We start from the raw sequence: 12,579 nt of genomic DNA on the forward strand, positions 1-12,579 counted from the left end.
GCTCCCGGACTGAAACAGGTGTTGGCTATTTGTAGTATCAAGATAATAATTTAGACGATTAGAATTCTTTTTACATTTTGATGCAGAGTAAAGTTCTATTGAGTGCAAATAGTGACGCTGCGTTCAGACTCGGTGTACTCCAAAGACTAACTTTAAGTCTGACCATTTAGTGCGCGAGCACAAGCAAGGACGAGACCCTTTATCCGGGCACGGATTCTGGTGTGACTACTTGAAAAAAGGTGTGTTTACATTGATTCCCAGTGAGAATCGTACGCTGGAACCAGTGAACATAAGGGTGAACATAGCCTAGAAAAAAAATTAAATTTAACCATCGACCATCCAAAAGCTACATTTTTAACCATCAACCATCAAAGATAACCCGGCCCCATTGAGACCTTCAAAAAGCTAGGCTATGTTCACCCTTATGTTCACTGCTTCCAGCGTACGATTCTCACTGGGAATCAGTGTAAACACACCTTTTTTCAAATAACGTTTACTTTCGGGGACTTGTCAATTTAAGAGAAAAGCTTTCAATATTACACTTTTTAAAAGAGGGATTATAAGATTTTTAATTACTCCACAGTTAGTTATGATTGGTTAAAATCTTAACAAATAGAAGCATATCCTTCCACTGTTGTTATGAAAATTTACGAATGTCCAAACGTTTATTAAGTTAGTTGCGTTTTCGCATTTACTGTTATAACAGAATTTCCATTGCTTGTACAGACCTTCAATAATAGTGCAGTTTGCAAGGTTTGTTTCAGAAAAACGATATTCGATGTTCCAATAAAAATGCTTCTTTATATTTAGCCAGAGAATGAACCTGTTATATTTACTCATAGTCAAGATTAAAAAATTCTCCAAGCCGCATAACTCAACCCGAATTTTCTCAAGAGTTACTTTCATTTCTCTAAGCTGCTTTTACTCTACTTTGCCTCATTTCATGTTATATTGTCAGTAATTTTACCATTTCTGATGCCAGCACTTACTTTCGTGCTAAAACTCTTAGTTATTTTAAAATAACTTATATTTAGCTCAATTTTAAATAATTTCGGTTCACTGGAGCTAATTGTCTTGAATGAAGTGACTTATTCGTGCAGTTTAATTTTGTTACTCCATAGTTAGCGCAGCCAGAGAAATTCGCAAAGATGTTCATAGACAGAACATACGGTGGCTCATAGGGACAAAACATTTCCATAGGGACAAAACACTTCCACAAATCACAAAACACTTGATCGGATGGAAAACACTTGCTCGGAAAAAAAACAATTGCTGGGATGGAAAACACTTGCACGGGTGACAAAACACTTGCACAGATCGAAAACAATTCTACTAATACAAACACTTTCACAAATCACTATACATTTTCACAAATACGAAACACCCCCACAAATCACAAAACACTTGCACAACCTGAATAACTTATCGAACAGTTAACACGTGCAGAGTGCCTCTAGGCTTGGCTACTAAAGCTCTAAGGCCGCGATACTAAGGTTCGCACTTCGCGGGTCGAGCAAACTTCGAACTTCAACTGGAAGGTGAGTACGTGTTCTATCGTATATTTTAATGCTGTTATTCGGTCTGATTTGCTAGTATTACTCCCTGTCCACCATTGTGGCCGTTTAAAGCATTGCAAAATTGTTGAGCGATGACTACTGAGCTATACAACGAAGAGACCAAGAACAAAGTAAAACAATTTTTGAGTCACTTGAGGCATCATCTGGACAGGGAGCAATACTAGCAAATCAGACCGAATAACAGCATTAAAATATACTCAGCTTCCAGTTAAAGTTCGAAGTTTGCTCGACCCGCGAAGAGCGAACTGACCTAGTATCCGGGCCTTAGAGCATTAGTAGCCAAGCCTAGAGGCACTCTGCACGTGTTAACTGTTCGATAAGTTATTCAGGTTGTGCAAGTGTTTTGTGATTTGTGGGGGTGTTTCGTATTTGTGAAAATGTATAGTGATTTGTGAAAGTGTTTGTATTAGTAGAATTGTTTTCGATCTGTGCAAGTGTTTTGTCACCCGTGCAAATGTTTTCCATCCCAGCAATTGTTTTTTTTTCCGAGCAAGTGTTTTCCATCCGAGCAAGTGTTTTGTGATTTGTGGAAGTGTTTTGTCCCTATGGAAATGTTTTGTCCCTATGAGCCACCGTACGAACAGCTTGATTTAGGAGAATTCACTAGGGCTTACAGCACTGAAAATGCCCAAGCTGTCAGCTCGCAATGGTGGCTTGTGTTAATCCATTCCAATGAAAACGGGATTACACAAATTGTTAGTGACAGTGTTATTCCGTATTCCATCCACGTAGCAGACTTTTGGACAGACCTGGGATGACCTGGGATAGTAAAGTCATCTTCAGGGAGGGGAGGGTACAAGCGAGAGCGCGAAAAGATGGGGCCCGTTTGTGGCTATTCGTGTTGGACTTTCGTTTTCGTTGCCACAGCTTACTGTGTAACTTTGTTAGCACTTGGGTTTGTGTCGCACGTGTTCCTCAGTTTTAAAATGGAGATGGTTAAATAAATGCATGCTTATCAATGGACATGCCCGCGACCAAAATCAGGGATCACGTCTGTTACGTTTTCGTCACGTTTCGAATACTCTGAGGTAGGGATTATGAGGCCAGACAATTCACACTAGAGGAGATTGGGACTAGACTAGACTAAACTAGACTAGACTCGACTAGACTAGACTCGACTAGACTAGACTCGACTAGACTAGACTCGACTAGACTAGACTCGCCCTAAGTCCTTTCGTCTATACCGCCCTTATGCGTTTGTGTTCACCGAACTGACACTTCCGACAGTAAGAGAAAAGACCGACTGCCAGCAGTCTACGTTTTGAACAGCTGGGGATAAGTTAAATTTTCACGTGGATAACTTATCACAGTATTTTCCTGCCGATATTTACAGCATAGTCCAGGGGAAAAATGAAAGTTTCAGTTATGAACTGAAAGAAAAGCCTTGCTGATGTAATGTGATGTGAATTTTAAGATCGATGAGCGAGTATCATGTAGCTTCATGTACTATATACGAATATCGTAAACCTCATTTTATTTCACAAGAAATTCTAACCAAAAGGTTTAACCTAGCTACAGGAATTCACGATACTACATTATTTCTCGATCAGTAATGCGCTCTAATTTTTACACACTAATTAAAATCATGGCCTGATCATTTACAAAATTTACGTACCATGAACATTGTCAAAGTCCCCCCAAATAGTCTTTTACCCTAATTACAACCTAGACTGTACTTTATGCAAAAAATGTTCTTTGAAGATGAATCAGCTGATGTGATGTGATGTAAATTTAAGATCGATGAGCAAGTATCATCGCACTATATCGTAACCCTGGAATAAGTCGTGTGAAAGTATTTCTCTATTTGTAATGCACTCTAATCATTAAACACTATCAAAGTTATTAAAGTTAAAAAATACTATGAAAATTGCCAAAGTCCTTCCAGCGGTCTTCTATCCTAATTACAATTGTTCTTTCAAGATGAGTCAGCTGATTGAATGTGATGTAAATTTTAAGACCGATGAACAAGTATCATCTACCGATTTATTTCTTAAAATATTCTAACTTAAAGGTATAACCTATAATACTACATTGAAATAAGTCGTGTGAAAGTATTTCTCGATCACTAATGCACTAGTGATGGTTATTAAACGCTAGTATTAAAACTATTTTTCTCTAATTTCAACCTAGGCAGTCCTTATGCTAAAACAGTTCCTTCAACATGAATTATCTATTCTTAAAGCTGGGTCTCATGTCTGTTTCATTCACACGTGTGAAGTCTGGTACCATGTGCACAGTGGTCGTTCGTCTTCTCTGCAGCAATCGTGAATTATTCAGGTTTCCAAATGTGGGAACATCTGAATGTCTCCGAATAGCTTTACCAGCTGTATCGCCTGAAAACTTTGCGTAGAACTGGTTACTGTGCACCGTGTTAGTTGAAAGTTCTTCAAAGCGGTCATCTTCATTCGATGATACGTCTTGTTTGCTTTGCTCGTTCTTCGTGTTCTGCGTGCGCCCAAGTGACGTTATATCGCTTCCTGCCTTGAAAGTAAAGCGGCTTGTCAAATCTTCTCGGATATCGCGAGGTAATGGTGAAGCTGGAAGGCTGTGTCTTTTATTTGTGACGGCAGGCAGCTCGAATTTGGCAGAGCCGGGAGCGTCCCCACACGACGAGGTTCTGCGTAGTAAAGGACGGTTTGCTTGCAATGACTCCTGGGGGTGTGGTCGATCTCTTCCAATCACAGCTCGCTGTTGGAAAAACTGAACTCTGAATTGCTGGGGCAGGCTTTCCCGTCTCTTAATAACTTGCTTCTTGAAGGCGTCCTGTTTTATTGTCAAATGGTTCAGTGCCATCTTTTTCTCTTTCTCGAGCTGTTTGAGGAGAACCGACAGATCTTCGTCTTGCTTTGAGTTTCTGTCGATGGCTCTTTTCATGTCCGCGGTCGGCAGGAGATAACGAGCTAGTTGATCCGTCATGGTGGTTGATAAGTGCAGGGATGCAGAGATGATACGTGTTCACAGTTCGAAAGGTCGCGGTAAAATGAAGCTCTAAAGGTTTTTGCGCTCTCTTTGTATAGAGTTGAACGCGCTGAAGCATTGTTTACAAACACAAAGGCCAAATCCTATTTACATCTTCCGCTGTTAAAATAATCTCAATTTGTACGCATTCTTGCTAAAATGGTGACCGATCGAAAATACTGCCCAGAAATGTCACCAGAATTTCTCTTTGAATGTGGTATAGGACGCCATCAAAGGCTAAATTTAATTATTATTATTGTCGAGTTGTTCAGTTGATTATTCAGGATTATTTTGCAATCTGACTAATCCTATTACGTTAACTTCACACTCGGTTTCAATAGTATTATACAATATTAGCGCCAGGGACCAAAGCTGTTGAGCAAGTTATTTTCCCTTTGGGGTTATATGAGTACCATTTCTGAATCTGGACAGTTATCAACCCAGACCGTTAAATAACACCAAGAGAATTATAATTATTATAATTATCTACCTAAAAGCAGGGTATGTGTCACTTCAACATGATTGAGGGTTTTATAATTTACCTCCATGATTTAGATGGCCTTGGCAAGATAAAAGCAGGTTCATAGAAGTTACAAAATTATCCATGCCAATGGTTACTCCGCATCTTAGAAAACATAGTGTAAAAAAAACTAAGAAACAAAAAGAGCCAAACTCTGTAATTAAACTACACGTGCTTTTCGAGAGTTAATCGTTGTTTCATGAAAATAAACCGTGTTCGTCGGCGTGAGTATATCCTTGTCATGTTTTATACTCACACGCCTACTTTGCTCTCTGCACGCGTCCGCTCAACCATCTCTTATTGCTCACATTACTTGCGAGGTGCCGTTGTTTCTGAGGTATTTTTTTAATGAAGGACAATTAAAACTCATTAAGATATCTCTTATTAAGAGTAGAAACCAAAGTAATCATTCTAGTCAATGACAAAGGACACAAACAATGAACCAATCAAAGCTCGAAGTAATTACATGTAGTTGACGTGTAGGAAAACGTGTCCGACCGTCTCACGTGCTTTTTGCTCGTGTCAGCTTAAACATCCCTTGGTTGCTCACTTTATTGCGCTGTGCCGTTCTGATTGGATGAAAAAGTGGTGCGAGTTTTTGACGCCAATCATGTGGTGTAGTAATGCAAAACCAATCACTTTTCGACACTCAAGTGAAAACCTCGTTCGCCTGAAATAACCGGTATCTCTTTTGTCAAGAAGTGCTAATAATAAATACATCGTGTACTCATGGGAATTAGACACTGTTCACGACAAAGTTATTCATGATATGTATAACGGGTATGGAAATAAATTTAAATATTATGATCGCCATCGGCTTCTTTATCTCTTGACATTGCAATTTGATCCATTACGAACGCAAAGGGCGAACACGGTGAACTGATGATCGATACATGTCTTAAAACTCTTGTGTAAAGTCTTTACACGAAAATATGTGGCTTGATATTAATGGTCAAATTATCTTGAGAATAGAACAGGCTGTTCGATTTGCGCTGCAACAGCTAGAGCGCGCGGACACCTTTTACGAACATCGTCTATTAAGACTATTAATTGAGCCTCACTATCACCCTTTATCAGTTTTGACACCTTCCCGCCATCACCAAGTCACAGCCTGACTTTCCACGGTAGTTTGTACTCACCCCAGATTTCTCTCGCCAAAATCCAAGATGGGGGTGGCTCTGCGATCGAGCGCGACGACCGAACGATTTTTATCGCAAAAAAAGGCGGACTAATTTTTCGGACAGCTTCCAGATAATGCTCTCAATGGTCAGAGACAAGGAACCCATCACCCGGTCAGACACTGCATAGGCGTCATTAGAGTGGTTTCCGTCATGAATCCTTATTTTATTTTATATTTGTCTCTATTTTTATTCATTTTGACTTCAAAATGGCTTAGGGCGTCCGGAGAACACTCCCATATGAGAAGGTCAGGGATTTTCTTCGTCTCGCTGAAGTGTGTAAATAGGGTTTTGGTCTCATTTAGGGTCTTCGGGACGAAACGCCAGTGTTTTTAGCTGTCAAATTGTCTTAAAGGGTGCACTTGAAGAAATAGTAATAAAACGCTCCCTCTAAGGAGGGCAAACGACTTTTGGTTCAAGTACTAGTTATTGGGAGATTAAAAAAACAACGAGGGTTCGAGAAATCGGGATTCTACTGTACTGTGAAACATCAGGTCCCAAAGGTATAAAAAACGTTTTCGGGAACGGTAAGACCTAAATGACGGGCTCTGTTTAGAAACAAAGGACGCTGTAGCAATTACAGAGGGATGAAGAAGAAAAAGAAAAGATTTTAAATTACCGTTGATTACGTAGATCTTGTCAGTTAGTGATAAATGTTACGCCTTTCCGTTTGCATGCCATGAAAGTACAAATATAAAAGAAAGAAATCGTGAACAAGCCGGCGATGAAAACACATGTATGGGCACGAAACAATCTCTTTGTGACAAGTCCAATTTATTCCATAACAGCTACCTATAAGCTATTACAAGTATAATTAATGTATAAAACGCTAAATGACAATTCTAATACAATTTAATGTATATAACTTTGAACATAGTTAACTATGCTTTCAAAAAGCTCCGTTTTCGTGACGGATTAGTGTGGACGGTTGGCCTTACCGGCAAAAAGGATGCGTTTTCAAATTTCTCCAACGTAGTGTGAACGCTGCTTTAGAATTTTAATGTAGTCACGTGAAGTTTCGAATGAAAAATTCGCAGCACGTGCCAACGCTGATGTGACTGTTCTGTTGATAATCAGGCGGACCACAACCTCGTCCCCAGGGCCTTCTCCTCGACGATTTTCAGTGGAGAAGGCTCTGGGGATGAGGTTGGGCGGACCAAGCCGTTACGTGTATAGCATAAGTAATCAATTTCGCTTTGATTGGATCATAATTAGCTGTGTAACTTTCAGTGTTCATATTTACCGACTGTAAAGGATAAGGCATAACCAGGGAGATATAACAAGAGGTATTCATTAGAGCCACTTTAAATGTACTTTAAGCAGAATATATCTAGTCACCAAAAATATGTTTATCGCTTCCCATCCCGTATGTCGAGTGCTACCTTGGTGAAATAATAAAGTTGGGCGAATCTTGAACGTTTAACTTTTAAATATATTGGGTAAGTAAGTAATTAATGTACTTATTGATAGCCAAATAACAATTCGTGTTACAATGGTTCACATTAAAAGTCAGAACACTCGATCGGTCAATACATGTAGGAGTTTTCTCCTCGTCAGTGTAATGCAATTCAGTGCAGTCCATTAATGAGCGAAAAGAACAAATATCTTGCAACCAGTTCATGTACTAGCTGCATAGGCGTACGGGCACCTCCGGACTTGGGGGGAGTAGGGGGAGGGGGGGGGGGCGGTGAAAAAAATTACACAATGCCCGAAAGCGCGAGTGTTGTTCAATTCAAACGCATTCAAATCGCACTAAAAACAAAAACGTTCACAGTTCTCACGTCTAATGAAACTGTCATCATTCCAAAAATAGTTGTTTTGAAATAAACCTCGCAGCTAAACTCCAGAATACCCGGCCACTTATCAGCATCTCATTGAATAAGAATAGCAACTATTGTTATATACCTCGTCAGTCTTGAAAGCACACCGGCACATGTAAATAAAGTGGCCGGGTATTCTGAAGTCAACCTCGCATACTCTATGACCTCGATAGACAGCCCAGTAAAATCAGAAACTTATAAAAGAAACAGTTAATGGTTTGCTGTCGTTTCGATACAAAGTCGTTTCAATTCAAGTCGCGATTCGATACAAATGGAAGACATCTAGATTCGAATCGATGCAGACTGAAGTCGTTCCGTAGGAAAAGTTAATTAGAAGAAATATCCCAATGAAAGTTTTTTTTTTATCTTCGCATCGCATATGACAGCGATCGATCGAAAGAATGCTATCCCAGAAGGAGAAAAATCATAAGGTTGTGTGGAATTCTCGGAACTCTTTCCGCCAGTCGAATACGCTGAACTTCTTCCCTGAAACAAGCCCGATTTGAAGGGAAGCCAGACGAGCCATCGTCCAATACAAAACAAAAACATTTAGTATCGTTTGGCAATTGAAGGGGTGAGTGCAAAACCATGCTAAGTGACGATTTGGGTGAAAAAAAAAATTTTCGCGAAAGGGCTTGAATTTTTGCATGTGGTCTTCAATGTAATAGAAAAACGCGGTCCTGTATTTTTGTCGCTGGTTTTTGCTTCGTTTATAAAGACGCTGCTAGGAAAACCGAGTGGTTTTTCTGCATACGCAATATCTCGAAAACGAAGCGAAGCTTAGCGGAAAAACTACGGGACATTGTTAAACATACCTAAACAAAACTGCATGCGAAATTTGGAGCGTTTTCGACAAAGTTCACTTTTGATTAAAATACCTAGCGCCCTTTTCCCGCCGAGGTCTTCAAATAAACGAAGCCGGGCCTTTGTTATGATAAACAGAGCCGACCCTTTGTTATAATAGCCAAGCCAAGCCTTTGTTATAAGTCGAAGTCTCGCCTCGGTTTATTATAACAAAGGATCGGCCCGCCGCGACCGCAAGGACTTTGATTTTACTTAGAAACCAGCAAAATGTCAATTTCACGCAACGTAAAAGCTCAAAAATGTCGATTTCAGGTCAAAAAAGGTTTAAATGTTGATTTCATGTTAACCCGTGACGGGAAGGTTGTTGATTTCACTTAGAAAACAGAAAAATGTTGATTTCACGCAACGTATAAGCTCAAAAATGTTGATTTCAGGTCTAAATAGGTAAAAATGCTGATTTCACGTTAACGCGTGACGGCAAGGATGTTGATTTCACTTAAAAAACAGCAAAATGTTAATTTCACGCAGCGTATAAGCTCAAAAATGTTGATTTCAGGTCTAAATAGGTAAAAATGCTGATTTCACGTTAACGCGTGACGGCAAGGATGTTGATTTCACTTAGAAAACAGCAAAATGTTAATTTCACGCAACGTATAAGCTCAAAAATGTTGATTTCAGGTTTAAATAGGTAAAATATGGCGGCCGGAAAATAGTGTTAACATCTGGAATTTACTTTGGTTATCTGGGACAATGACTATCTGCACTGAACAAATAAACATCAAATAAGCACTTTTTCAAATACAGCAACGTCTTAAATGGCTAAAAATCACGAGATAAATACATATTTTTCGACAAACGCGATCGTAGCTTTATGTCACGCACCGTCTAATAGATTAACAAATTAACCCTTCTGCGCAACGTACGGGTCTCCATACATCTGCATGTCCGCTGATCCCAGAAGTTCAAAACACTACAAATCATGCCGATATGAAATAAAATCAACGCAACCTGGATCACAGATCTATGTTACAATCGATCGCTACTTGTTGGCCATTATTATCTTTAAATGAAAAAAGCCGAAACAATCTAGTTACCAGTTCGAGAAACGCGAGCAGAACGTGATCGCAATGCATGCCGGGAAGGGTCTTTACACCTCGTGCGCGGGAAAACATGCCGGTCGATACAAGACAAATTTTATCACTCAAAAACCGGTTCTCGCTTTCCAAACTTTGACACTAGCAACGCTTGGCAAATGGGCCACAACTCACGAGAGGGTATTTTTCTTGGGCAAGAACTGCTCTTGGACTTTGCTGCCTGGCTCGATCTGACTTCGAACGCCGATAACACGATTACGGTATATCAGCTACCTTCGTGCTGATATACCGTGCTGTAAAACGTGCTGATGAGGCTTTATGATGCCTCTCAACCACCAGGCAGGCATACAAGGTACTTTAACACAATGCTTAAGATATTAGTTGACAGAGCTCTAATGCGGCACATCTCTTTTTTGTTCGATGGTATTTCGTTTGCCGCTCGATCGATTCACGTGTTGTGCTCACGTCACAATAGCCGATGTAAACAATCTGTTCCCAGATTTCCGCTCTATATATGCCGTGAGATTTGATTTTGACTTCATACACTATAAACAGTCTGCCTGTTTGCTGTTCAACAAATAAACTCCTAAAGACATGGCTCGGAAAAGCCAAGTATTTTTGCATACGTTATAACTCGAAAACGAAGCAAAAAACCAGCGACAAAAATACAGGGCCGCGTTTTTCTATTACATTAAAGACCACATGCAAAAATTCAAGCTCTTTCGCGAAAATTTTTTTTTTTCACCCAAATCGTCACTTAGCATGGTTTTGCACTCACCCCTTCAATTCTAAACGTGGAAATTCTATGACAATTTCAGGCTGCCGGGTATCTTAAAGTTTTGTATCGAAACGACTTTGTATCGAAACCACCGGACACCGAGTTGGTTGTTAATTCTTCCTCGTACGAAAAGTTAAAGAAAATTGTAAAACGGCTCTTTGTGGAGCCATTCAAAACGGCTCTTTTCACAGCCACCACTAAAACAAAAGTCTTGGTCTTTGTTTGCTCAAAGGTTTTAGAGGGAAATGGTTATGAAGCCCGGCAAACATCAAAGCCGGGAGCAAACAAAGATGCCAAGATTTCTGTTGGAAGGTCCAAGACCGCCATGCACAATCTTTTGTTTTGCGTTCATACACTATGCATGAATTACGTAACCAAAACGTTTCTATTGGTTAGTTCCTCAGTACAGAGTAAACAACTATTGTGTTTTATGCACGGTCAAGGCCAAAAAAGCGAACAAAAACCTAAAACAAAGATATTTGTCCGAATTCATAACCAATTCCCTCTATTAACTATGGTCAGAAGCATATGCTTCTGCTATGGTTTGCTTTGATTCTTTTGTCATTGTTTTGTTGATGGAAATAATTTTCCACGATACACAGTTAAACGATATATGGCTTTTCCAAAACAGAATACCTGGATCCTTTTATCATTTGACCTTAACTCCATTTTGGCAAGGCAAACATCAGAGAAAGTAGCCTACAAGCCTGGCCTTGACAACCCAGTTTTAGAATGATTTCTTCCGAATACTTTTGTCCGAATCATCAGCGTTTTGCCCGAAAATTTTAAAAAATTTCTGAAACTGGGGGGCTGCAGCCCTCCTTCCGCCCTCCCCGGCTCGTTCGCCTATGACTAGCTGTACTAGCAACAAAGAAAATTTATTGGCTTCCATCATCTCCCATCTGAATAGTTAATACTTTCTGCTGACAGCTCGAATTTAGTTTAAAGATTTGCCGAATGCAATTTTATAGTGCAAATGCAATAGTGCAACGAGAGGTTCTCCATGGTGGCTGATAAATCAGTTTAAACTGACCAAGACTGACATTTTTTATTACAAGCGTTGTAAAAAAATAAGGACAAAGGGCAGTTCAATTAAACAATTAAAACAACAAGTAATTAAGAGTATCAAAACAAAAGACAAATCGCAGTGGGATTTATCATTATCAGTTATCTGTAAAGAAAAGCTAGAAAAAACGAGAAAGCATCACCAATAACCACCATGAATCCGAGGCTTGTATGCTTCAATGTGGAGCTCAAATAAAACGCCGATTCTTGCTCCTGAACGCTGAATCAATGCACTAATAATCTAGAAGGAACTTTATTATATGGCTAGCTCCGTGAGCGGGCAAGATGAATCAAATCCTGCGCTGTGATTGGTTACCCGAGCGGGCAAGATGGAGCTATCTTGCCCGCTCGGGACTACCCGCCGTGTCCCGCAAGAAAAATTTCCCTGAAAGCCATATAATATATCCTTTATTGACCAAGTTTGTTCGGCCAAGATGGCTGGATATTGGCCTCGTTCTTTTTTTGCGTGTTTATGGACCTCGACTCCGTCTCGGTCCATAAACACGCAAAAAAAGAACTTGGCCAATATCCAGCCATCTTGACCTCACACTTGGTCAATAAGCCATATATATTTTCCTGCGCAAGAGCCCTTAATCCTTTATTTAGGACCTCAATGAGCTTCAGTGGCATACATTTGGCTTTATGGAGCCATGAACTCCCTCGGGACCATTAATAGTGTACAGAGCATTGATAAAAGACATCTAGTGTGATTTTTTTCTATTCAGGGTGCGCGTTCCCCACACTTGTTCATTGCTTGTAGCTTTCACGCAGTTTTCACCTACGAC

General features: G+C 39.9%; 1 protein-coding gene across 1 annotated transcript in view; it reads right to left on the minus strand.

Annotated features, from left to right (window-relative positions):
* LOC145479484 (uncharacterized) overlaps positions 1 to 4,691 on the minus strand; it is a 106,273-nt gene extending 101,582 nt beyond the window's left edge. The window contains exon 1 of the mRNA XM_081457861.1: positions 1,210 to 4,691. Coding sequence (XP_081313987.1) covers positions 3,744 to 4,493 — 750 coding nt within the window. The 5' untranslated portion in view covers positions 4,494 to 4,691 and the 3' untranslated portion in view covers positions 1,210 to 3,743. The remainder of the gene's footprint in view (positions 1 to 1,209) is intronic.
* Between the last annotated feature and the right edge of the window lie 7,888 nt (positions 4,692 to 12,579).

The sequence above is a fragment of the Orbicella franksi genome, chromosome 2, assembly GCF_964199315.1.
Source record: "Orbicella franksi chromosome 2, jaOrbFran1.1, whole genome shotgun sequence".
Taxonomy (NCBI): Eukaryota; Metazoa; Cnidaria; class Anthozoa; order Scleractinia; family Merulinidae; genus Orbicella; species Orbicella franksi.